The following is a 26,486-nucleotide window of genomic DNA, read 5'->3' as shown; positions in this document are numbered from 1 at the left end:
GGGCCGTGTCAGGGAAAGCAACAGAGAAGTGACACTGAAGCAGGGTCGCAAAGGGTTTGTAGAATTTCACCTGGGGAGCAGGAGGGAAGGTGTTCGGCCCGCCTGAGCAGGGGCATGGAGGCGTGCCGCACATGCTGTGTTTGCTGTGCCCAGAACTTCTGGTCCAAGTCAGTGTAACGCCAGATGCCTGGAGCCCAGGCTGAGCAGCATCAGGATAGGGAAGGCCCATCCTGGCCACCTGGCTGGGGCGAGGTAGGGGAGCATGTGCTGATCCAAGCTGACTCCCCTTCAGGGGAAAGGTCGAGGCCATTCACACAGACGATGAAGGAATTGGACCCTGTCCCAGTTCTGTGTTCATTTTTTTATTTTTATTTTTTTAAATAGAATTGGGTATCTGGAGAATCAAAAATAAACCTTTCCCATTGAGACAGGAAGTCTGGACCCCAGGGTTTCAAGGGAAGGGTTGGGAGAAGAGTGAGGTAGGAACTGAATTGAGGGTCATCCAGAAAGGAACAGGACGGGAGGGAAGAGCGGCAGGTGGTCTGGGCCCTGCGCTAGCTGTTCTGGAGAGCCACACATGTCCTGCCCTGCCCTCCCCAGGCCAAATCCTCACCTCATTCTCTGCTCTCTCCACAGCTCTGGAGGCCTGTTCTCTGAAAGGTGCTAGAAAGAAAGCCTGTGAGTGTGGTCCGGACTCCAGAGCCCCTAACCCACCACCACCATGGTAGGAAAAGGTGCCAAAGGGATGCTGGTGAGTACAGGGAGCAGGCTGCTGCAAGGGAGTGGGGGTCATGAGCGCCGTCCGTCCCTTCTGGGGCCTGTTGTGAGCTGCTGGCCCCGACAGGAGGGCCGAGGAGGCTCCATGGGGCCCAAGTCTGGCACTGCCAGGACTCCTGAGTGCTAGGGCTATCGCAGGCTCAGGCAGGCAGCCCCTCACCCAGGAGGTTAGATACTAGTGTGGTTTGCAGCCCACAGCAGGCAGATTCTGCTACAGAGCCCGAAAGTCATGCTGGGAGGCAGGAAGCACACTCCCCACCCTCATCACAAGATACCCTGGAGATCAAGCTGCAGTGGATCCTGCCGGGAGGGCTGTCCTGTAGCTGACACCCGGACATCCTCATCCTGTGCTCTGCCTGCTGTGGGGGGCATTCAGTAGGGGCTGATCAAGGAGTCCTCAGAGACTGATTTTTCTCTTCTTCCACTCGAAAAATAGTATAGAGCATTTCATGTTGAATCCTCTAGTGAGGTCTTTCAGGAAACATCCCTCTCCCCTTTCCCCAAGACACGGCTCTTCACTGCCCACTGCCTCAGAGCACAGGAGAGGCGGTGCGAAGCAGAGGGCAAGAGCAGGGCCAGCTCATGGATGGATGGCTCATGGATGGACAGAGCTGGCCAGCTCTTGATTGGGAAGCCAGGAAAATACCCCAAGGGTGGTCGTTGTATTCCTTCTCTGGGGATACTGCCTAAGAACCAGCGAGACTGGGCAGCTGCCCGGAGGAATCCAGTGGCTAAGCATGGCCCTTCCCTTGGCTCCTTCCTTCCCCACAGGGATTCTCCTATTGCTGTTCTGATTCAGTGAGTCTGATTGACACAGAGTCTCTTGCTGAGCCCTCCCCAAACAAGTCCTGTCTCTCACCAGGGATTTCTGGGACACTGAAGTCCTTGGTCCAGAGAAATGCTGTTGGGGAGGGAGCCAAACAGTTGGGCTCCAGGCTGAGGACCCTCTCTCCTGCCTGGTCCTGAACTTCTAGCAACCCGCCCCTCAGGCCTGCTCAAGTCTGGCCCACTCCTGATTGGAACAAGTCTGAATGAATTAGGCTTCTCAAAGTATTCCTGAGCCATCTTGAGCTCGTGAGTGCTCAGATGTGGGCAGAGACAGAGGTCTCCAGACCCACATACTTGCTGGGGGGAGTAGATGCCATGATAGTATCAAGACTGGCTTCCTTCATGCCAGAAGTGTTGGAATTGCCATGGGCCTGTAGCAGAAAGTGGAGTGTGGCTCTGCTCCTCCCTCCATGGAGATTCTGAGTTCTGTGAAACCTAAGAAACCCTCTGAGGACTCGCTGGCTGCTCTGCTTTCTTTGGAGTGACCCTGAAAGGACTGGGGCGGGCAGGCAGGGGTGATGTGGGACCCACGTGGGGAGCACAGACAGCCTGAATCCCAGAACCCCTAAGAGGAGTGCCATCCCTCTTAGCTGACCTGGGCAGCTGTACCTGGAGTTCATTAGCTGCCCGTGGTCCCCTAAGGGCAGATCATGAAGGATGCTCCTTCTCTAGAGGCCACGGTGGGGCAGAGCAGAGGGAGCTGAGGGCCATGCGTGTAAACCAGGGGCACTTGGACCCTCCAGGTGTGTGGCTTCTGTCGCCATTTGTGTCCTGGTATTGGGAGCAGGCAGCTGGCCCTGGCCACGAGGTCCTCACTTCCATCTCCCTTTGCCCCAGGCTTGGGTGTGAAGACATGGGCCCCCTGGGGCTGCTCAGTGTCTACCAAGTGTCACCCTTGGAGCCTCTGCTGGGCTCTCCATGCGGCAGGTGCCCCGTGGAGGGCAAGCCACTTCCCAGCCTGTGCCCAGGCCCACTGCCTGCCGCACGTGTACCTCCCCACCACTCCCAGCCCAGATGGTCTCTGCCAGGCCAGCTCAGCTGCCTCCCTCATGCCTAAGCAGCTCCTAGGACAGGGCCATGCAGGAACCCAGCTGGCCAGGGCACTTCCAAGCCTGGGAGCAGCTGGGATGCTTGGCGGCACCAGGGGTGGTGCGGGGGGTGGTTCCTTTCATGGAGACCTAGTGCCTCTATTTATACACATGTAGGGCCAGGTTTCCTGGGGCTCAGAGGACAGGGAGCTGGTAGAAAGGAGCCCGGGACAGGAGAGCCCCACTGCTGCTGCTAAGTCGCTTCAGTCGTGTCTGACTCTGTGCGACCCCATAGACAGCAGCCCACCAGGCTCCTCTGTCCCTGGGATTCTCCAGGCAAGAATACTGGAGTGGGTTGCCATTTCCTTCTCCAAGAGCCCCACTGGATCAGCTTTAACCCCGCAGTCTCACACGAAGTCCAACTCAGTCCCCTCCCCTGTGCCTGCTCCCCACGTGGATAGCATCTTGGGCAGATAGGCCTTGGTGAGTCTTACCGGTCTCTCCCCACATCTCGGCTGCCTTGGGTGCCTCTGCTACTGGGAAGCCTCATGATGAATAGAGCAGAGTCACCCAGGCCAGGGCTCCAGGTGCTGGAGCATCTAAATCGTCCTAGAAGGCTTTGAAAGCACCACAGGCCCCCTGGGGCTGTTCCATCCTGACCTGTTTTGTTATGCTTTGACACAAGTGTTTAGATACTTCTTGTCTGCAGCAGCCATCACAGAGCCTGGGGCACAGTGGACGCTCACCCAGCCCGGGTCCTGGCATGTGGCAGGTGCTCAACCAGTAGGACGTGGCACACACTGGGCACTCACCTAGCACAGTGCCAGGCGCACAGTCCATGCTCACCCTGCTCAGGGCTGACCATTTCCTGGGTCCTCACCTGGCCCGGAATTTGACATACATGGGGCACTCATCTAGTGCAGGACCCAGGAAACCACCGGGGGTCCCTGGCATGGGGCTGGCACACAGTGGGTTCTCTTCCAGCACTGGACTTGGGACACACTGAGCACCGTCTTAGTGTGGTTTGACACACAGTAGGTCTTCTCCTATCTTAGGCACCAACACGCAGTGGGCACTCTCCTTATATGACAAGGACTAGCACAGAGGAGGTGCTGTCCTAGCCAGGCCAGCCTGCACAATGACTGGATGATCCTAGACTCACAACTACAGCCTCCCCAGTGAAATGGACAATATCTAGATCCAGAGCAAAAGGCCCAACCTCCTCAGGCTTCCTCTCTGGACCTAGGACCTACCCTCCATTCCACTTGGCCTCCCACCCCACCCTGGCCCCCCTGGAGCCCACCGACTGAGCTCTGTGGCCTCCCCTCCCCTCACACAGCTTCCCGGCAACCCCAGCACCCCAGCAGGTACAGTCCTGCCTCAGCAGGACCTTCCGTCAGAGTCACAGGTTGCAAACAAAGCCCCTCGACTCCTTGGCCCTCTGGAGGAATGCCAACTCTTATTAAGAAAAGTCAGAGGCGGGCTTGGGGGAGCCGGCCTCCCTGAGTGGGGCTAGAGCAGCTGGATCCCACTAATGAGGCCTCATAACGGCCAGGACCCAGCAGGGCTGCTGCCGTCTGCTGTCCCCATATGGCCAGAGCCAGAGAAAGCTGTCCAGCCAGGGCTGCCTGTTCTAGGCACCTGGTCCAGGCCAGGGCAGCCAAAGCCCAGAGCCCACCCTGGGTGGAAGTGAGCATTTGGGCATCATGGGTGACTGGGCCTTCCTGGAGCTGGTGGCCCAGCCAGGGGCTTGGCCCTCAGTCTGGACTCTCAGGAAGTCAGCAGAAGTCAGCAGAGCGTGTCTGGGCACCCTGCTGCATGAGGCTGGCCTGGAAACAGCTCAGTCGCTAGGGTCCGAGGCCATTCTCTTGGGAGACTTGCTTGAGCCAAGATCACTCCCCATCTTCTCTCCCAAAATGAGCATAGTAGCATATCCACCTCGAGGGGCTGTTGGGAGGATTAAATGAATTAATTTATATTAATATGAAGTGTTTAGGACAGCATCTGGCTCACAGTAAGCACTTCATATATATTATCTATTACTATTATTTATAATGCTTACTAGCTTCAAAGATGGGTAGATATGATGCCCATTTTAGAGATAAACTAAGACCGGACAAGTAAAGTAACTTGCCTAAGGAGATACAGAGAGGGAGATCCACCAGCGCTGGGGTTTGAATCCAGGCCTGTCTGACTCTAAAGACTTTGCCCTTTAAAAATAATGATATTGGGACTTCCCTGGTAGTCCAGTGGCTCAGAACCCACCTTGCAGTGCAGGGGACATGGGTTCGATGCCGCTGGTCAGAGAACTAAGATCCCACATGCCACGGAGCAACTAAGCTGTTGCACCGCAACTACTGAGCCCGTGCACCACAACCCAAGAGCCCATGCGCTGCACTTAGACCCAAACAGCCCAGTAAATATTTTAAAAATAATAATAACAAAAAAGGTTAAGATAGTGTCATCCTTCCATGTTCCCACTGGCGTCAGCACACTTACCAAACTCACAGGGAAGCTGTCCTTTACATTAGAATTCATGCTTGATCTTAGGTGACTAAGATCCTACTTTGTACTAAACCCTTTGGCCACCCATCAGTTTCTAAAAACTGGAAGTTGTGTCCTCCCGACGACAGAACACTCGTGCCCACCGTCCTGGTCACTGGTTTCTGGTGTCCCAGCACCCACTGGAGACTGACCAGTGAGTGTGGCCTCAGAGAAGAGGGATGGAGGGTCTGAGTGACAGTCTGCCCAGACCACTCAGCACGATCTTCCAGAGGGACCGCCTCAGGTTCCAGGTGACACGGTGCTAATCCTCTAGTCGTAGTTCTGCAGCTGCCCTCTTGGCTAATGCTATCTTTCTTCAGACAGGTGACAGCGCAGTTCACCAGGCCACAACTCTTGCACAGTCAGTCACATTCTTCTATGAGGACACACTCTACCTTCTTGGCTGGCTTGGAGATCCCCAAGTCCCGGGCGGATTGCGCCAGTGCCCATCACCCCTCAGGCCATAGCACTCTGCGAAGCCTGAGATGCTCTGGTAGTGCCCTGTGGCTACGTCCCCTTCTCCCTGCCGTTCACCATCTCTAGTGCCCAGTGGTACCCAACCTCTTTACCAGGAGCCCACCAAGTGCCAGGCCTGTATGCTCAGAAGCATCTGGGCCCCAGACCCCACTCTAGAATGGGAATGAGCCGCCCCCCCCCCCCTCTTCTGTGCCTGCTCTGCCCCACCCTGTGGTTGTGAGTGTGTGTGTGTTTTGTTCCAATACCTTGCTGGGAACAAAGGAGAAACACAACAAGCCCCATGCCTCACTCTAGCTGTGGAGCATCCGCGCTGGGCTGCATGGGGACTGGCCGGAGGGGGCGGGCCAGGGGAGGGGGTAGGTAGAGCTTCGGGAAGAGATGAGGTGAAAGCGACTGATGCTGCCCAGCAGGCCGTGGAAGAGGCAGGGGATGCGTCAGTGTCGCCCGGAGCTGGCAGACGTGTGAATGAGCGGAGGAGACGCACGCTCTCCACTCCAAGTGTTCACCCTGGGATGGCGGCGGCTCAGGAACCTGTGGACGCCTCCTCCCCAGAACAGGTCAGTCGTTTTCCAGGAGGCTGAGGCCGCTGTCTGGTGCCAGGCAGACTGGGAGGCAGGACTGGGGGTGGGGAGAGGGGCTGAGTGGTCTGTGCCAGGGAGGGGCAGGCACAGCCAGCCAGAGAGACAAACAGCAGCAAAAGTGACACAGAAAGTTGCACCTGTGCAAAGGAGCAGGAAGAGTTAGCTGTGTGGCGGGGGCGTGGGGGAGGAGAATGGGGGTGTGAGGGCTCCCCCAGCCCAAGGACCTGCCGAGAATCTGCTCTGTGTATCAAAGCTGCATTGTCCTCGCTCCCGGGGAGACGGGCCGGAGGTGCCCAAGAATTGTACTAATCGATTCGGCCCCACTGTCTGTGCCACGGCAGTTACTCCTATGGGGAGAGTGGGTGAGTTGGCAGGGGGACTTGGTACAGGGGCTGCGTGGTGAGGATGGCAGAAGAGGGTGGGCAAGCATCTCAGCTGGGAGGCGACAGACCCTGCGGAATGTTTGCCAGTGTCCAGGACTAGGGCCCGGGTGGGGTGGGCACCACCAGTATGCCCTAATCCCTGGAAGCTGGGGATGGGCGGGGATGGCAGCAACAATGTGGCTGATGGCAGTGGTGGGGGGGTGGTGGTGACTGGGACAGCCACCTTCTTTCTCTGTAGCGCATCCTGACTTGACCTCCAGCAGGCAAGAGAAGGCATGTCCTCTAGGGAGACCTGGGTTGGGTTTGGGAGTAGCATTATGCAGGCTGCCCTCCACCCTCAGGACTGCCAGGGTCAGCAACCAAAGCCACTTCCAAAATGCCAGCCCGCTGCCAGCCGACTGGGGCAGAGGCTGCTCACGGCTGCCACCGTGCGGGGCAGGACTGCTGGGCTCCAGAGCAGAGACAGAGGCCACCCAAAGGTCGCATCACTACTCCCAGGGAGTAGAGCCTGGAGTGGAGCCTGGCAAGCCTGGGCTGCATCTCCTGTCTGCCATCCACAAGTCTGGTGGGTCAATACTGGCAGAGCCCTCTGCCAGTCAGGGCTCTGGGATGAAACAGCACCAGGCACGTCCTTGCCTCTCTCACCTCCCTATGAGGGTCTGGTCTCCTGAGAGGTGCCGTGAGGTTTTCCTTGAGGCAGGAGACACTAATAGCCCCTGCATGCGCTCGAGTCTGGGGTAGGTTTTCCCATGGTCCTGCTCCTCCAGCCCGGCCTTGACTCTTTCCCGTGTCTGGATCAGGAAGCCAGCTGAAGGATGGAAGGCTCTGTCATTACAGGGCAGGTGCTGCCTCAGAAGACAAGTTGGGGAACCAGGAACCAAGGGGTGTGAGGTCCCGGGCTTTCCCGAGGCAGCCACGCCCTACTGTCATGGCTGTGCTGCCTGAATTCCTGCTCTGGAGCTCAGAGCAGGCTGCCAGGGATATGGGTTTGGCGCAAGGTCAGTCTAGGATGTAGGGTCTTGCCTGTTCTCTGCAAAATTTGTCTTGGATAGGACTTCATCCCTTGAGCAAATCCTGGGGCTTCAGCGTCCTGGACAAGAAGCCTGCCGGCTCCCAGCAGGGCCTGCCCGCCTGGCCTGCTCTGCCTGGCCTGCTCTAGGAGTCCTGAGTGTCCACCGCAGGCAGAAGAGAGAGCTCTCAATCCACAGAAATATCCAGTGGACACTGCTCCTGGAGGGTGGGAGTTGGCAGCCTGGGCACAGCTATCGCCCAGAGTAGAAACCTGGGCTGCCTCTGAGTCTGGACGCGGAGCAGGGAGGGGCACCTCTGCGGTGCGGGTGGGGATGTGGGGCTCTGTGGTGTGGGGTAGGGGGAGCTCTGGTTTCTTGGAGCTGAACTGCCTGAATTCCAGCTCAGCAGAACAGTGAATAAACAGAGGGCAGAAGGCTAGGGAGAGGACTTACATAAGCATCTGCTCAGTGTGGCTCACCCTCCTGGGCAGGGATGGGGTGCGAGGTTGTGAACCCAAGACAGGTCACAGATCTTGTGCAGGCATGGACAGTGCTGCCTCAGTGACTTCTTCTTAGGACAGGGGCGCTGAGGGTCTTACGTGTGTATGTCTTTGCATGGGAGATGTCATGGAGGATGATCAGCCAGCCCATCCACACAGCCGTGGAAGGCACGTCCCATAGCCTGCATCCTGCTGAGCCTGGGGAAGCTTGGGCACGGAGTGAGGCAATCCCCACCCCGGACACCACCCATGAGGCCCATGAGGACGAGTCAGAGGTGAGGGTAGGGGCTATCCAGGGAGCCTGAGGAGGAAGGACCAACCCAGAAGGGCACCAGGCCACTCTGGTTTAACTCACCACCCAGGTGTGAGTGAGGGAGGGACGTTGGGAGGGCAGCGAGGGGCAGCAGACAGTGGGAGATGGGTGATGGGCAGCAGGAGCCTGGAGCCTGGCCAGTCGGCGGTGCTGAGCTGGGTTAGGCAGACAGACGGGCCAGCAATCTGGGCCAAACCCATGAGCGCAAAGAGATTCTTTTGTGGGCACCTCAGAGCCAATAACCTCTGCAGGGACTGTTACTATCTGTGACGGGCCTTCAACCCAGCCGGTAAAAAAGAATGGAGGGCTTAGAATGAGGAAAATTATGCAAGGAGAAAAACACGTGTGCAGCATTAGAACAGTCTCGCCGGCTTTGGGCATTGCTGTCCAGGAAGGAAGTGGAGGGGAGTCCCCAGAGGAGGGCTGGAAGGGAACTAGAGCCCCCAGGAAGCCCCACAGAGGGACCCTTCCCTCCAGTGTCCTTGGAGGAAGGTGGGCTTCCTCTGTGCTTTGCTGAGCGCCATGCCCTCACCAGTCAGACTGCCTGCACATAGCTTGCACTGGAATGAAAAGTCGGAGGCCTAGCTGTGGAGCAGGCCCCCACCGCAGCATTCCCTCTACACCTCCTGAATGGGGCACTGAAGGGCTGGGAATCAGGGCCAGGGAGCAGCGGCTGCTGTTGCTTCTGCTGGAGCTCCTCCCAGCGCTTGCAGGGCCTCATTGCACCTCCTCCTGCATAGCGGACCCCTTGTGTTGTCTGTTACTTCCTGCCACAGTCCCATCCCCAACTCCAGGCCCCCAGGCTCGGGCCTCCAAGGGGCACAGCCAGCAGGGCTGAACTGCTGAGCGCAAGGCTCAGTAGTGTGCTGCTCATCAATGCCACCCTGACTCCCGAGGGCTCAGTCAGCCTGCGACTCGCTGCTGGCCACCCTCCCGGGCCCCTCCACACCAACGGAGGAGCAGAGACCTCAGAGGCCCAAGTCTGGTCCCAATGCACTTGGTCAGGCCTGGAACATCAAACTTTAGGACCTCGGTCTCTGCAAGAGGCCTTGCCCTTGCTCTACCCGTGAGGCCGCCCTGGATCCTCAGTTGTCTCTCTTAGGGCTGTAACTGCTGCTTCGTGACCCCACCCATGTACTCTGCAGCTGCTACAGTCCTCCATTGTGCCCCTAAGTAAACAAGCCTCAGACAGAATAAATCTGTTATTGTAGGATCAACATATAGGAAGCCTATTTGGCTGGGCTTTGTTTGGGAATGGATAAACTATGCCAGGCAGGCCTCATGCCCTCTGAAAAAATGCCCCCTGGCCCCCACGCTATTGCTAGGCCTGTCCCCAAAAAAGGTCCTAGGAGGTGGTGACAGGCTTAGCCGGGCTTCTGTAGGGACCTGTCACACCAGGACTAGGAGCTGTCCTCTCCCAGGGCCAAGGTGGCCTTCAAGCTTCTTCATCAGGGCAGCCTTCTGTGACCTCACCCTGCTCCTACCCCAACCCTAGTCATCCTTTCACGTTCTCGTTGTGGTCACTTTGAAGTTGCATGTAAAAATTATGTGTTTATCTCATTAATGGCTTACTTCCCCCTAGACTTCGAGCTCTGAGTGGGTCGGGGTGTGTTTTGTTCCCTTCTGAATTTCCTGAGCCTGAGATAGGGCCTGGCACATAGTAGGTGCTTGTAAACCTCTGTGTGCGAATGAATGCACACAGGCTCTGCTGGTCGGCTCTGGGTGCTCTGTGCAGGGTTCCTGGTACTGGGCCCCAAATGTCCCAGGATCATGTGAGGCTCAAGGTCTCCTCTGGGCAGTGCTGGGTGGGAGGTGACACCTTTGGCAAGGACAAGGGTGTCTATGCAGTAGTGCCCACGTGCTGTGCAAGCCCGGAGCAGCCCCCCAGATGTGCCCTCTGAGAGCAAAGAGTGCGTGGCTAGGAGGGCCACCATCAGGTGCGGGGGCCTCTGGGCCTGCCTTCCCAAATAGGCCTTCCTGGAAGGCGCAGGCCCGGTGAGACCATTCCCTCACTCCGTGCCTGTCGGTCAGTGTCAGAGTCCAGCAGCATGGCAAAGCACCAGGCCCATTTGTTTGTTTGTCTGCGTGCCTTGAATCTGTCTCTTTCAAACTGAGGGTCAGTGTCACTACTGCGACGTACCTCATGTAGGTCAAGCGGCTATGTCTCTGATCCAATGTCCTCAGGGACCCTGGCCATTTCTCTCAGGAGAACAGCCCACCTCTGGGAGACTGTCTGTGTCACTCAGGGAGTATCTGGGCTTCTCTGTGGGTGACTCTCCGGGTCCTCCCTTGCCTCTGAGACTCCTCTGACCCCGCAGGCTCCGGTTCAGGGTGGCTGACTCAGTGGGAGGGGTGGAACAGACATGGCATGGGGGGATGGGTCTGCTCACACTTACAAAGGGACTTACTGGGTTAATCCCAACTGTGGGGTTGGGGTCCTCAGTGGGGCTTCAGGCCACCCAGCCCAGCCCCACAGCTCCCCAGGTGAGCCCACATCCTTCCTTTGGAGCAAACCCCCTCATCAGCCCTTCCTGACCAGCGCCCTCTTCTGCAGCCCATGCTCTCTCAGCTCAGAGACCCTTTTCCAGAGTCACTGCCTAGTTCCCCTGAGGGAACTGGAACTAGAACTCCCCAGAGTCTGTCCTCCAAGTCTGGCACGGTGCCTACAACTCTGGTCTCCTCCCCCAACTCATGGCCTGCAGCTCCCCCGCCTCTGCCCAGGTCAGCTTCCCCAGGGCTCCCCTCCCCAGTCATGGGCAATTAGCGATGGCTCCCCTGGCCCTCCCATCCGGAGTTCCAGAATGCCTTCCTCAGGTCTGGCCTAGCTCAGTTGCTTTCCCCTTCTTGTACCCTACAGCCCTGACCACCAGGTGCCCCCTGGAAAAAGCCTTCAGCTGGGGAGGGGCCCAGTGTCCCCTCCCCACAGCCACCTGCCATGGGCAGCATGCTCAGCCTGGCGATATCATGGCGGCGGGTTGGGGGGCTGTCTGGACACAGGTCCTTTTGTGCCCAACCCAGCTTGGCTGCTTGGTATGAGGCTCAGCTGCTCCCAGATCCTCACCCAGAGGGGACAGGGGAGGCTTTGGCGGGGCTGGGGCTGGGGGGCTCTCAACTCGAGCTCCCTCTCAGTGTCCCACCTCTCAGATGCTGGCAGCAGCTCCTCAGGTGGGCTGGTTCCCCCAGCACAGGCTGCTGGGGTTTGGTGAGGGAGGCCCCGCTTGGTACCCTCTGGCAGCCACTCTTCCGTCTGTGCTCCTCTGCCAGGCCTGCCTGCAGCTTCTGCCAGCAGAGGGGAAGCCCAGGGTGGGGGTGGGGGCCTGGAGGGTCCATGGTGTCCCCACTAGGGGAGGCCTGAAGCGTCAGGCACCTCATGCCAATGCCTTGCTGATGTGGCTTTTCTCTTGTCTGCACAGAATGGTGCTATGCCCAACGAGGCCATCAAGAAGGACCACAGCCTCCAACGGGGCAACTGGGGCAACCAGATCGAGTTTGTACTGACGAGCGTGGGCTATGCTGTGGGCCTGGGCAATGTCTGGCGCTTCCCATACCTCTGCTATCGCAACGGGGGAGGTACCCAGTGGACACAGGGCAGGGACCACCCACGTGGATAGAGCCCAGCCACCCCCTCTGGCACAGACCCCACTCTAGACAGGCTGGCCTCTGGCCCTGGTCTCCTTTGCCACCCCCCCTCAAGCTTAGGTACCCTTTACCCCCTGACCTTGGCAGCCTGATCCCTCGAGGGGAGAAAAGGTAGAGAGGAAAGCAACCCAACCTCCCAAGTCTCAGTTTTATACCCCCAGCATTTCAACAGCCGCCCCAAAATGATGCGGGGGACAGTGTGGGAGACCCGGGTTCGATCCCTGGGTTGGGACGATCCCCTGGAGAAAGAAATGGCAATCCACTCCAGTACTATTGCCTGGAAAATCCCGAGGACAGAGGAGTCTGGTAGGCTACCGTCCATGGGGTCGCCAAGAGTCGGACACGACTGAGCGACTTCACTTTCAGCTAATGTATGTGAAATTGCTTGGTTAAGTCATCAATTCCCACCCAAACACAGCAGCTCTAGGACCTGGGTTCAACTCAGAGCAGATTTCCTGGGAACCCCTGTCAAGTTCAAAACCAGGCCATGAGCAGTGGTGCCTCAGACTGAGGCTCCAGTCCAGGGCGTGGCGCACCCTCCTGGAAGCCCAGGTTCCGCTGTCGAGTTCTGAGCAGGAAGAGGGTGGGATTCCCCCAGAGCCGGCCCTGAGCCAGCCCTCTCCCTGCCCACCAGGAGCCTTCCTGATCCCCTACTTCATCATGGTCACCTTCTGTGGGATCCCTGTCTTCTTCATGGAACTCTCCTTCGGCCAGTTTGCAAGTCAGGGCTGCCTGGGGGTCTGGAGGATCAGCCCCATGTTCAAAGGTGAGGCCCGGATAGGGTACACACACATACACACGGGCCCCTGGGGGCTGTGCTGACTCACCCATCTGTACAAAGACTGCCAACCCCTATGGAACCTGGGTGTTGACCCAAGGTCCACATCAGTGGCCAAGGCCAGGGGCACATGCTGGGATCCATTGTTTACTTGGCCTCCACCCTCTCCTCCTACCACGCACATACACAAAAGCCCTTCAACTGCTCTCCCACTCAGCCCCCAGCTCGCTCCTGCCAAGGCTTTGACCCGCCCCTTCTGTGGCCCTCCACGAAAGCCTGCCTCTTAGGCCCTTCAGAATTAGCTTCTCATCCTTCAGCTAGGTGTGTGAGGCTGCTCCTGCCCCTCTCCCCCAGGTGTGGGCTACGGCATGATCGTGGTGTCCACGTACATCGGCGTATACTACAACATGGTGGTCAGCATCGCCTTCTACTACTTCTTCTCGTCCCTGACGTCCGTGCTGCCCTGGACCTACTGCGATAACCCTTGGAACACTCCCAGCTGTGTGAGCATGTTGGATAACCCCAACATCACTAAGAGCGTGCAGCCTCCTGCCCTGCCTGGCAACGTCTCTCAGGCACTCAGCCAGACCCTCCAGAGGACAAGCCCCAGCGAGGAGTACTGGAAGTGAGGCCCCCATGGGAACTGGGCTTCTGGGGGGTCACCCTGGGAGCCTATCTTCAGCCCTCCCTCTTCGCCAAAGGGTAGTGGTCTGCAGTCTAGGGAGGGTGCCAGGAGTGGAGCCCGGCAGCGGTGTGGGAAGGAATGTAAGGAGCTCGCAGCCCACTTCAGGAGAGGCTGACGCACGGGCTCTGTGAGTTTGTGAGCATCCTTACACAGCAGCATTGAGGCCCCAGCAGTCAGGCAGGTCAGATGAGGAGGGTCAGGGCAAAGAGGGGTGGCTTCCTGGTAAGCAGAAGAGCATGGGCAGAGGCCCTTAGTTGCAGATGAGCCTGAGGGAAACCCATTGTGACGAAGGGTAACAGGTGTGTGGGGAACTCACCAGCCATGTGGTAGCCTACAGGGAGTACGTGACTTCGTGGAGGGCTTATAAGAATGAAGCATAGACCTAACCCTGCAGAACCAAAGAAGAGCTGTGGAAGTTTCCTGAGCCCAGAGCTGTCATTATCAAGCTGTGTTGGGAAGGGCAGCCTGGCACCCCTGAGCTCTGTGCTGACAGAGAAGGAGTCCCCAGGGCTGGCTTGAAGAGAAGCTGTTGCTGGGGTTGTTTGGAACATCTTGTCCCAGCTGGGTGGGCATGAGGGCCCAGCAGGACATCCTGGAGGGAATTCCCCACGTCCTGTGGGGAGCTCATGGGAAGAGGGCTTGGTGGGCTGGTAGGCAGGCCTCGTTCATTCATTCCACAAACATTTATGGCGTCCACTCTGCCAGGCCCTGTGTGCCCATGGGGTATGAACGGCCCTGAGACCATGCCCCGAGGAGGTCACAGTCTAGAAGGGAGATGGGCAGTTAAAGCTATTTGGGGCAGGGGCCTCAGTGCAGGTAAATGCAGGGATGTGGTGAGGGCAAGAGCAGGTGGTCGAGGATGCTTCCCCTGGACTTCCCTCAAGGTCCAGTGTCTAAGACTCCAAGCTTCCAGTGACTCCACTGCAGGGGGCACAGGTTCAATCCCTCCTCAGGGAACTAAGATCCCACATGCCAAGCATGACCCGGTCAAAAAACAAATCATAAAAAACCCAAGACTTCCCAGAGGAGGGAGAAAGGAAGTATAGAAGGATTGGGAGACATGGACAGGTGAGCTGCAGCCCGGAGGTGGCAGGCTGGAGCTGGGGTTGGGAGCAGGTAGGACAGAGGATTAGGACAGAGGAGGCCAGGACATCAAAAGGCACAGGGCTTCCCCTGCCGGTCAGAGGGTTCGAGGCCTTCTCCACGCTGTGATGGAGAGTCAGGGCTGAGCGGTGGAGGTCCCAGTGTCACTCATAGTCCTAGCAGGTCCACCTCCTCTGAGCCGAGGGCCAGCACTCAGAGCCTCAGGGCCCAGTGTCCCTGGGCTGCTGCTGATGCATACGTGCTCAGTCGTGTCTGACTCTTGGCAACCCCGTGACTGTAGCCTGCCAGGTGCCTCTGTCCGTGGAATTTTCCAGACAAGAAGACTGGCATGGGTTGCCATTTCCTACTCCAGGGCACCTCCCTGACCCAGGAATTGAGCCAGTGTTTCCTGCACCTCCTGCATTGGCAGGCAGATTCTTTACCACTGAGCCACCTGGGAAGGCCCTGTGCCGCACTGTAGATGTTCAAAGACGGTTAAGATGTGGTCACCGTCCTCAAGACCCGTGGTGGAGACCATAGAGCCATTGCCTCCCAGTGAGGTTTGGGCAAAATTAGCTCTGGGCAGATCCAGTTGTTCAGTCATTGGATGGGCCATTTCCTGAGCACCAAGTAGGGTGCCGAGGACTGTACTCAGAGCAGGGACAGAGCGGGGAGTAGGAGACTCCTCCCACTCAGGTATTGTGCTACATTTGGGGCATAGTGTGGACTGGGCAACTTGATCTAGAGAGAAGCTTCTGGAAGGTTCCAGAAGCACAAAGCCTGGAGAGGCTCCAGAAATTATCACCCCAGGGGCTGTCTTCCAGGGTGGGGCTACTGCTTGGCAAAGCCCAGGAGATTTTATCTAGTGCAATTAGAGGGGAATTTCCCTCCAAGAGAACTAGCCACGGGTCAGGAGGTCCACAGGATGGCCCGCTGAACTCCACTCCTTGTCTGAGGCTGGAGCCAGGCCTCCCTAAGGAGCCACAGTCCCAGGCAGGATTCCTTCGCTTCAGGGTGGCTCGCTCCCTGCTGCCCTCTCCTGGAGAGCCTAGGGGAGTGACCTTTGAGAGGGCTGCCCAAGCTGGCTTCCGCAAGATGGGGTGAGCAAGCCCCCCATTTCTGGGCACCTACTATGTGCTTATTGTTGTTTCGTTGCTCAGTCGTGTCCAACTCTTTGGCAACTCCGTGGGCTGTAGCTCTCCAGGCTCATCTGTCCATGGGATTCTCCAGGCAAGAACACTAGGGTGGGTTGCCATTTCCTTCTCCAGGGGATCCTCCCAACCCAGAGATCAAACCCAAGTCTCCGGCATTGGCAGGTGGGTTCTTTGCCCCTGATCCACCAGGAACTATATGCTAGGCATATTATATGACATCACCCCCGTTTTCAGATTCAGAGACTGATTCCCCGATGTTAAGGAACTAGGCCGCAATGCTGTGTCAGGATATACATATGTCAGGATATGCATGCCCCACTGTGCCTGGGGCCTAGTGAGAGTTAGGCCGATGATACTCTGCAGGCATTCTGGGTCCATAGTCTCCAGCGACCCTTTGGAAAGCTGCACAATCTCATTTGAGCCCCATAGCAACCCTATTAGATAGTGTGTGCCGGTTGTATAAAATATTCCCATTTTACAAGTGAACAGAGCAAATCAAGAGAAAGATGGACTCCTCTAAAGGGAAAAGAGTTCCCAGGACAGATTTCTGAGCCCACGTCTGCCTTTCACCCACCCTTTGGCCTCCAGCCTTCCCTGTCCTCACCGCATCTTTACAGAATTACCTTACAGTCCTCTGAGAGCTGATCTGATGCCTGCCAGGCAGGCCCTAAGCTCAGGACCATGCCCTCATCTCCCCAGCAGACACCTGACATCCAATGGGACTTGGATCCCAGCACCCCTCTCTCAGTGTCTTCATGCCAGCTCTGGAGCCACCCAGCCCTCACTCAAATCCTGGCTGTGCTACGTACCAGCTTGGCCTTGTGAGGTCACCAAACCTCTTTAAGTCTCAACTGTTCATCCTTTAAGTGGGAGTGGATGCAACCTCATTCTTGTTATTATAAAGAGGTAGCAGAAATCACTAAGAACAGTGATGGGGCTCAGGAAGCACAGTGATAGCCACTGCTAGAGATGCAGTGAAATAGATGAGAGTGTCCTGCTCTCAAGGCATTTACCATCTGGTTGGGGAACTTAAAAAATAATGCAGAATAAGTCAAGAGATGTTATGTGAAAGCCAACTTGTAAATATGTGTGGTTCCAAAAGTTTTTCAGTTAGTTGCTTGGTCTCAAAAGCGCATGGTCCAAAACCAAAACCAAACATTAAATATGGTGCCATAAACGAAAGACAGAGTTCAGCAGATTAGCCTTCCAAACTCTTTAAACCCTTGTATTGTATGCAATAAGAAAACAATACAAAGCACTACCAGTGTAACATATGTAACTAGACAAAGTTTTTAGAGAGTCTTTTGAGCAAGGAATGGGTTCTTTACTTTGAATGCTGGTGCTTGACCCTGTGGCTATTCTGGAAGGCAGAGGCTCCCAACACGATGTGTCCTAAATACTGTGACAGTCCAGCTGGGCTTGGGCAGCCCAGAATCTCCAGCCCTGCTACCTTCAGCTTTGAGTGACCTTGTCTATTTGCCCCATGTGCCCAGATTATTTTTCTCTGCATGTCCCAAAGGGAAAAGATTGGAAAGCACAGCCTCAAGAGTCCAGGAGCCACTCCTGGGAGGAGGGGGTGGATCTTATTCATCCCTTTATCTTTGGTTCCCCCATGGACTGAGAGCCTGGAAAGTTTCTGACCCTGGTGCCTGTTGAGCAAACCAACACAGAGGCAGGAGTTTGGCAGAAGAGGGATGTGTTGGTCAGCGCCCTCTGCAGGTCACAATATGAAGGGCAGCCTAGGAGAAGATGGAGGCAGAGAAGGCCTACTCAGTTGCTTGCAAGTCTGACAGTCCGGTGGGTTGAGCAAAGAAACAAATCTCGGACCTGGCAACATTGTCCCATGAGACCAGGGTGACCACCCATCACATGGTATTAAACATGTTTTCATGAGGTTTGATAACTGAGTTAGAAAAAAAAAGTAAAAAGAGCTAAGATTAGAGGACAGCCTATGAAGCTATGCTGAGAAGTTTTCACTGAAAGAGGGGAAAGAAAGGAGCCTGTATTTTTCTAAATTTATCTACAGATTATCTTAGGTTGAAGTTATGATGCCCATTTTAAAGATGAGGAAACTGAGGCTCAATAGTTTGTGTCTTGCTCATTAGTTCTAGCCTGGACAACTCCAACAGCCAAGCCAGTTGCCCTCCAGATACTCCCCTTTATACTTCCCAGTCCATTTTCCATGATGTTAATTCATTCATCCATTCAGCAAATGCTTATTGGGCATGGCTCTGTGCCAGGCACTTTGAGAACCACTGGAGGGATACAGGAATGAACTAAACAGACAAAAACCCTTGCCTTCATAGAAGGCAGATAACAAACTGAATAGTAAAATGTACAGTATGATAGAAAGAGACGTACTCTGGAGGAAAATACAGCCAGGAATGGGGTAAGGTGAGCCAGGCTGGGGCTAGGGTTGCAGTTTTAATCTGGGTATCCAGAATAGGCCCCTTTGCAAAGAGGACACCCAAAGAAAGATTTGAAGGAAGCAAGGAAGGAAGCAACTATGTCGACAAACCCAGCTGTGTAATTTGTGGGGCCCAGCGCAAAATGAAAAGGTGGGGCCTCTTGTTCAAGGGTGTTCAGAATTTCAAGATGGCAATGGCAGGACATTAAACCAAGCACAAGGCCCTTCAAAGCATGGGGCCCTGTGTGCCTGCACAGACCTCACACCCATGTGGACACGTGGAGGTCTGGGGAAAGAGTACGCCAGACAGGGAAGAGCATGTGTGAAGGCCCTGAGGTGGGAGAGGGCCTGGCACATTTAAGGAACAACAAGGGACCCCATGCAGCTGGAGCAGCGAGTAAGGGGGGAGGGAGCCGGAGGAGAGGAGACCTGAGAGACGGCAGTTAGGAGATAGTGGGTCATGGAGGGCTTTGTAGCCACTGTATGGACTTTGGTTTTTCCATGGCCAGAGATGGGAGCTGCTACAAGGTTTTGAGCCAAGGAGAGGCCCTGAGAGACCTCTTCTAAAAACCCTCCAGAAGCTTCTCATTGCTCTCAGAATAAAATCCAAACTTCTGCATCTTGACTTCACAACTTCTCTTGACCTTGTTCCTTCCTGTCTTCATCCTTCTCTGCTCCCTTCCCCTTCTCCTCCAGCCTTCATGAACTGCTGACATGCCAGGCAGTTCCTGACCCTCTCCTGCTGCGTCATGACCTGGCCCTGACCCGTGCCCTTGGCCTGGCATGTGCTTTCATTTCTCTTCACCTTCTTTCTCCCCATCCTTCCAACTTTGGCTCAAGCCTCCCTTCTTCCAGGAATACTTCTAGTGTGTTCCTCCCCATGGGGTTAAGACGCTCCTGGCAGGGCCCACAATACCTGATTTAGGTCAATATGCCCAGCATCCAGCAAGGCCTTGGCACATCAACATCCAGTAGGTTGAAGAAACAGAACTGGCACGGCAGAGGGCTCCAGAGAGTCATGCACACTCAGGAGAGGAATCCAGGTTCAAGTCTAGGCTTGTGTGCTCCAGTGTGTGTGCTAAGTCACTTTAGTCATGTCCAACTCTTTGTGACCCCATGGACTATAGCCCTGCATGCTCCTCTGTCCATGGGATTCTCCAGGCAAGAATAGTGAAATGGGTTGCCATTTCCTCCTCTAGGGGATCTTCCCAACCCAGAGATCAAACCCATATCTCTTACGTCTCCTGCATTGACAGGCGGGCTCTTTATTACTAGTGCCAGCTGGGAATCCTCCGTCTTTTCTCAGTACTCCACTGCCTCCTTCTGTTCATCAGAGTTGGAGGACTAGTGTTTGTGAAAAGATCACAGAAGGCTTCCTGGAGGAGGTGACACGAGACAGGGTGCGTCCAGTCTGGAGGAGAGGGGCTTCCTAAAAGAAAGGCCTAAGCCGGGTCTGAGCAGGGACAGGGAGATCTCCACACCCCAGGGGCTGAGGAAGCTAGCCCAGGCCTGGGGTGTGGCCTGCAGGCACCCTCGAGGATCCTGGGAGAGGCAACAGGCAGAGAGGCCTGGGCAGGCTGGGGCTCGGGCCTCACCAAGGCTCCCATCCCAGACAAGCCAGCTGCTGGGCCTCCGTGAGAAAGGAGGGAGCTGCCAGGCTGGGCCCTGGGCCTTGGGAATGTGTTGCTGGATGGTGTGGCTGGCCCTCAGTGCCAGAGTATCCCCTTCTAGGTTCTACGTGCTGAAGCTGTCAGATGACATCGGAAACTTCGGGGAGGTGCAGGTGCACCTCCTCAGCTGCCTCTTTGTCTCCTGGGTGGTCGTCTTCCTCTGCCTCATGCAAGGGATCAGGTCTTCAGGGAAAGTAAGTCCCTTCCCTCCAGGATCCGTGCCCACCCAGAAATAGCCTGCCTCCCTGCCTGGGTTTTATGTGTGGAGGGGTGGGTGGGGGCATGATGAAAGCATGTAGGAGGGAAAGAGGGACCAGAGGACCCATGGTGGTTGAGGGGGCAGGATGAGGGGTGGAGTGGGAAGAGCCCACAGGAGTCCAGTGGGGCCCCTCTCACCCACAGGTGGTGTACTTTACGGCCACATTCCCCTACGTGGTGCTGACCATCCTGTTCTTCCGTGGCATGACCCTGGAAGGAGCCTCCACGGGCATCAAGTACTACCTGACTCCACAGTGGGACAAGATCCTGGAGGCCAAGGTGGGCTGTGGGTGGAAGGTGACCTGGAGGGACGGGGAGGGGCAGAGAGGTGCCAGCCTCTGACTACAGCTCCTCCTGCAGGTCTGGGGGGACGCCGCCTCCCAGATCTTCTACTCGCTGGGCTGCGCATGGGGAGGGCTCATCACCATGGCTTCCTACAACAAGTTCCACAACAACTGTTACCGGTGAGAGTCTCCCCACCAGCGCTGGGGCTGCCCCCTGTTCCTGCCCTCTCTGCAGCCTGACCCTGCTTCCCCCAGACCCACCAGATCCAGTGCAGCCTTCTGGCCCGCCAGCACCCTCCCTTCCACTCACAGCCTGGAGATGCTGGCAATGCCGGGTTTGGTTCCAGTCACTGCAGAACAGAGAACACTTGGGCAGAAGAGAGAAGGGGTGACAATAGTGATGCCCCAGGGTCTGTAAGGACTCAAGACCCTCACACCTACTTAAAGAGGCCCAGAACAGACCAGAGAGGAGATTGGGGGTACTTTTGTTCCTAGAACTTTCCCTGTCTTCAAGTCTGCTGGCCCAAATTGGGCAGGAGGAACTAAGCTGTGTGTCCTGTTCATGTGTTTCCCTCCCCATTAGAGACAGTGTCGTCATCAGCATCACTAACTGTGCCACCAGCATCTATGCCGGCTTCGTCATCTTCTCCATCCTGGGCTTCATGGCCAATCACCTGGGTGAAGATGTGTCCAGTGTGGCAGAACACGGCCCAGGCCTGGCCTTCGTGGCATACCCAGAGGCCCTCACACTGCTGCCCATCGCCCCACTCTGGTCCCTGCTCTTCTTCTTCATGCTCATCTTGATGGGGCTGGGCACTCAGGTATGAGGCACGTGACCTGGGCCAGTGGCTTAGGGTGGGAGGAGGCAGGGCCAAGGGTAGGCCCTGCTCTGATGGCCGTGTCCTGCAGTTTTGCCTCCTAGAGACGCTGGTCACAGCCCTTGTGGATGAGGTAGGGAACGAGTGGATCCTACAGCGAAAGATTTATGTGACCTTGGGCATGGCTGTGGCTGGCTTCCTTCTGGGTATTCCCCTCACCAGCCAGGTAAGAACCAAGGCAAAGGCTGGGCCGAAGTTGCCAGGGTAGGGGGTAGGGGGAAGGAGCAGAGAAAAGGGGCCCGTAGCCTCAGGCACCCCCGACTCAGCTGCCCACTGGCCCATAGGCAGGCATCTACTGGCTGCTGCTGATGGACAACTACGCGGCCAGCTTCTCCTTGGTCATCATCTCCTGTATCATGTGTGTGTCCATCATGTACATTTACGGTAAGTTCCCAAGCTTCCACGGCCTCCCGTGTCCCAGCCCTTTGCTTGCTCATGGTGTCCTGTGGACTGCTGACCTCCCTCTCTCCAGGGCACCAGAACTACTTCCAGGACATCCAGATGATGCTGGGGTTCCCACCGCCCCTCTTCTTCCAGATCTGCTGGCGCGTAATCTCACCAGCTATCATCTTTGTAAGTTCCTCGCTGGTCCCTCCCCTGCTGTCCCTGTGGCGAGCGTCCTTCTCTTGGGAACCAGCCGAGGAGGAGCACAAGCCCAACCATTAGGCCAGAGCTCCCCCTGGGGCTCCACACCCACAGCTCTGGTCACTGGAAGTCTGAGCGAAGCTGTACAGAGTCAGACAGGTGTGGAGACTCAGAACCACCTAAGCCCTGGCCTTGGGTTAGGAAGGGAGCACAGGGCCCTGTATTTGACGGAAGACAGTGCGAGCTTCAGAAGGGGAAAATAGGCTGGCAGCAGCTGAGAGCCGGCCCTCCCTCCCTGGTATTTCCACCTGGCATCTCCCCAGAGGAGCCTCGGGAATCATAACTCACCTTGGTGTTGCCCTCTGACAGCTTCACTGAGCTCGTGTCTCTAGTCCCTCATAGCCGAGGTGCTTGGAGTGCTCAGGGTATGTGGTGTGAATGTATGTTCCAGAAGCAGGGTGTGCAAGTCAGGTATCAGCTCAGGATCTGGGACACCCTCCCAAGCCACCCTGGGATAGGATAGCTTGGGAGGGGGAGTTCTGGGTTTCCACCAGTATTCAACACCTGGAAGACAGACCCCCCAGCAGGGAGTGGAAGTGCTGGAGGGAAAGCCCACCATGACCAGGAACAATATTCTAAGTCTTGTGATACAACTCCCATGGTTTCATTATTATCCCCACTTTACAGACGAGGAAACTGAGGCCCTGAGATGCTAAGTAATTGACCCAATGTTACATAGCTTCTAAGAGTCAGAGCCCTCATGTAAAGCAGGTGGTCTGATCTGGAGCGTGTGTGCTGGCCCTGCTGCACTAGAAACAAGTTTAGGAGGAGGAGTGGTCTGTGGACTACAAACCTTCTGATTTTGTTCCTTTGTGATTAGGGTGAGAAGTCGGGGGCGGGGGCGGGGGCGGGGGTCGGGATTTGCTAGTGTAATGGTCCCTCCACAGGGAAGAGGCAGGGCTGTCTCTGAGTGACAGAAAGGTCAGCCTGATGGTCAGGGCAGTTTCTGGAGTCCTGCCCCCACCCCCTCGTGCCAGTTCCTCTGTGCCCTGGAGAGGTCAGCACCGGATTTCCACATTGGCTCATATTCCTGGAAAAAAATTAAAAAGGCCCCTGAGGGCTGAGGCCTCTATCACATGGGGTGTGGGATCTTCCCAAGCCTGGCACTGGCACCAGCTCTGGCCACTGGCTCAGCTTCGAAACAGGAGAAGAGGAAGTATCCTGTAAGCGGTGGGAGGCAGGGGAGGGCAGACACCACAGCCAAGTGCTGTGCCCTTGGGGGTTATGGCTTTGGCCCAGGACCTGCCCTGGGGGAGTTCATCCTCCAGGGCTCCCAGGAAGCTGCCACCCTGTGGGGAGACCCAGGGCACCACCCAGGCAGGGCAGGAGGAAGGAGGCAGCCTGGGTCCAGTGTCTCCAGGAAACTGAGGCAAAGCCTGCACCAGCCTCTCTGTGCTCAGAAAGCCAGGCTGGAATCCCCTCAGGTCAGGTGCCAGGCTCTGTGGACCATGTGCTTCTGGGCTGTTAGCTTTCTTTTGGAGGCTTTACTTCTTTGTAGTGCTGAAAAGTTTTTTTTTTTTTTTTTTTTACAAACTCCATGCTTCTATCAGTTCAAATAAAGAATTTGTCCACACATTAGATCAGGCTCTAGTCCCATTCAGGAAACTTGTTATAAGCTCCTCTAAGTGCGCCATCCCCCGGGTGTGGGTCTTGACTTCTGGAATTTAGTCCCTAAAAAGGCTGGTGGGGCCTGAGCTCCATGATGCGGCTGAAGGCTTGGGAGGTGTATGCTGAGGCTTCCTGCCAAGCAGCACCCATTGTCCCAGGCCCTCCAAGTGGCCCATGAGCCACCTGCCCATCTTTCTGCTTCCTGTAGTATTTTTGTTGCTGCAACCCTAGGCTTTATCTCTGGTGTCCCTCGGCTCTTTCCAAAGCGTTTCCAACTGCTGTCTCTGCAGCCGTAGACTCACAGGACTTCTCCCTTTCTTTTCCCCCATTGCTCCCACCTCCCTGCATAAGTCAGTTCAGATCAGCACATGAGATTGTGCCAGGCGCTGTGCTGGGCGCTGGAGACCTAGAGCTGATACAATCCAGGAGCTCCCAGGTCTGGAGGAAACATTCAAAAATGTTTCAGCTCATGAGTGGCTCAGTCATGTCCGACTCTTTGTGACCCCATGAACCGCAGCACGCCAGGCCTCTCTGTCCATCACTAACTCCTGGAGTTTACCCAAACTTATGTCCATTGGGTCGGATATGCCATCCTACCATCTCATCCTGTCATCCTCTTCTCCTCCTGCCCTCAGTCTTCCCCAGCATAAGGGTCATTTCAAATGAGTCAGCTCTTCGCATCAGGTAGCCAAAGTATTGGAGTTTCAGCTTCAATATCAGTCCTTCCAATGAACACCCAGGACTGATCTCTTTTAGGATGGACTGGTTGGATCTCCTTGCAGTCCAAGGGACTCTCAAGAGTCTTCTCCAACACCACAGTTAAAAAAATGCTTAGTAGATGGAAAATGCCACTAAAGCCTTAAAAGCCACGGATTTGGCTTTACTTCAGCAGGCAGTGGGGGGCTGCTGCAAGTCTTTGAGTATAACTGACTTCCAAGGGCCACGGCAGCTGAACAATTTCTTGCCTGCTTCAGGATTCTCCAGAAGCCAGACCCCTCCCCTTCCGCAGTGCCCACCTGCCCATCATACCCTGGACCCCTGGTGCCATCAGCTTCTTCTGCTATGCAAACGTTGATGTCACCCCTGCCCTCCCTGAAATGCCTCTTTCTAGTCTGGGAAACTGGAGAGGGAGGGGAGCAGTGCTGATAGGAGGCCTAAGGCCTGCGTGGGGCTGGGCAGGACTCACGCCCACTCCCAACCCCCACTCTTTGCAGTTGATTCTCATCTTCCTGGTGATCCAGTATGAGACAATCACCTACAACGAATACCAGTATCCAAGCTGGGCTGAGGCCATTGGCTTCCTTATGGCTCTGTCCTCTGTTATTTGCATTCCACTCTACGCCCTGTTCTACTTCCGGAGAACAGATGGGGACACCTTCCTCCAGGTGAGGGGTGGGGGCAGGGGCAGCCAGGTGAATCAGAAGGGGGTGGATGGATGGATGGATGGCGCTCCAGGGCTCCCTCCTGATGCACTCTGCCCGCCCGTCCCTCCCTCCCCCATGCCTACCTCTCCTGCAGCGTTTGAAAAACTCAACAAAGCCAAGCAGAGACTGGGGTCCCGCCCTCCTGGAGCACCGAACAGGGCGCTACGCCCCCACCATCCCACCCTCCCCTGAAGATGGGCTTGAGTTCCAGCCGCTGGACCCGGACAAGGCCCAGATTCCCATGGTGGGCAGTAATGACCCCATCCGTCTGCAGGACTCCCAGATCTGAGCACAGCTGCTGGGGCAGTGCCCCACCCCCACCCTGTGCTCCCAACTCAGAGCCTGGGGAGACAGTGGAGAGGCGTCACCACCTGCCCCCACCACGCCCTGGCCAGGGGTGGCCCCTGTCACCTTGGCCACCACTGCTAGCACGGTCATTTGTGCTCATGTCCCTAGTGTTTACAGGTCCTTTGGATGCCAAGATGGCAGCTGGGGACTGTGGGTGATGTGGGGGTTGCTGCGGGGCCCAGTAGCACTTTGAAGGGGTCTCAGGTCAGGTCCCCAGATGCCTGCTGGGCTTCACATGGCCTCTGATGCCCCCACACTTTGCCCTGAGCTGAGGTTCTGGGTGGGTCCCCTACCTGTCCCTGACCCTGAATCTTTGGCCTCCTGACCAGTGTTCCTGCCCTTGGGGTGGACCCCAGTCTCTGCTCAGGCTAATTCAGATCTTCCTACCTGGAGGCAGGGGGGTGGCGCTCTGAGTGTTACGTACGGGTCAGGCTGTGTGGCCCGGCCCTTTTATCTTATCTGTGGTTGCTACCCCCTTGCCTTGGCTTCGGGCCCAATCTGTCTTCCAGGCCCGCCTGCATGTCACTTGGCAGCTCTGAGGTCCCTGAACCTCCTTCCAGCCCTGGTTGTCAGGGCCTGCCCAGCAGAGGCCCATGACCCAAGAACCCACCCAAAGAATTCATTTCTGGTGGGTAGGGATGGGGTGATGCTCAGCAGGAGGTTTGAGCCCAGAGCCCTGGGGAAGTGGACTCTAAATGACACCCCGCTGCCCTACCACCACCAGGCTAAAGCCCAGTCTTCCCGAACTGGGCTACCCTTGTTCACGTGCTAAATTGCCCCAGCCCGTGTGTCCCAACCACTCTCTGGAGACAAAACTCCTTCCCCTAAGCCCTGCAGTGTCTGTGTGTCCGTCCTCTGTGCCCCTCTGTGCAGTGACAGTCCTGGAAGAGCCGCCTCTAATCCTCTGTAGCAATAACAGTGTGCCTCCCACCCCCAACCATATGTGTACCACTAGGATTTTAAAGTCCATAGGTTTTAATGAAATTTCTATTCCTGTTTCTGAGCTGCTGCTGTGCTTTGTCTGGGTCCTCCAGGGGGACATGAGTCAGGGTTGGGACAAGACCTCCTCCTGCCAGGCCTTTGGGGGGATGCCTGGGAGGAGAAAGGCCAGAGGCTGTGACAGTCAGGACCGGACACTGAGGTCCTGGTGAGAAGGTAGGGTGGGGGCCAGACAGACAGACAGA

The 26,486-nt window shown here is 56.4% G+C and overlaps 1 protein-coding gene across 1 annotated transcript; it reads left to right on the top strand.

Annotated features, from left to right (window-relative positions):
• Window positions 1–25,899, top strand: LOC128058800 (sodium- and chloride-dependent glycine transporter 1-like). The gene is made up of 17 exons (XM_052651271.1): window positions 1–54; window positions 637–751; window positions 6,065–6,211; window positions 8,251–8,403; window positions 11,855–12,011; window positions 12,715–12,846; window positions 13,213–13,483; window positions 19,919–20,051; window positions 20,260–20,394; window positions 20,476–20,579; window positions 20,983–21,220; window positions 21,309–21,443; window positions 21,562–21,661; window positions 21,750–21,850; window positions 24,745–24,915; window positions 25,049–25,239; window positions 25,812–25,899. The coding sequence occupies exons 2-17, from the start codon at window positions 722–724 to the stop codon at window positions 25,897–25,899; spliced, it is 2,286 nt and encodes a 761-aa protein (XP_052507231.1). The 5' UTR covers window positions 1–54; window positions 637–721.
• Window positions 25,900–26,486: the final 587 nt, after the last annotated feature.

The sequence above is a fragment of the Budorcas taxicolor genome, chromosome 13 (assembly GCF_023091745.1).
Source record: "Budorcas taxicolor isolate Tak-1 chromosome 13, Takin1.1, whole genome shotgun sequence".
Classification (NCBI taxonomy): Eukaryota; Metazoa; Chordata; class Mammalia; order Artiodactyla; family Bovidae; genus Budorcas; species Budorcas taxicolor.
This window is presented reverse-complemented; position numbering and strand designations above follow the sequence as displayed.

Coding starts and splice junctions, on each gene's coding strand:
- LOC128058800 (XM_052651271.1), top strand. CDS start 722: ATGGTAGGAAAAGGTGCCAAAGGGATGCTG. Junction 8,404..11,854: donor CCCATGAGGACGAGTCAGAG/GTGAGGGTAGGG, acceptor TTGTCTGCACAG/AATGGTGCTATGCCCAACGA. Junction 13,484..19,918: donor CCCAGCGAGGAGTACTGGAA/GTGAGGCCCCCA, acceptor ATCCCCTTCTAG/GTTCTACGTGCTGAAGCTGT.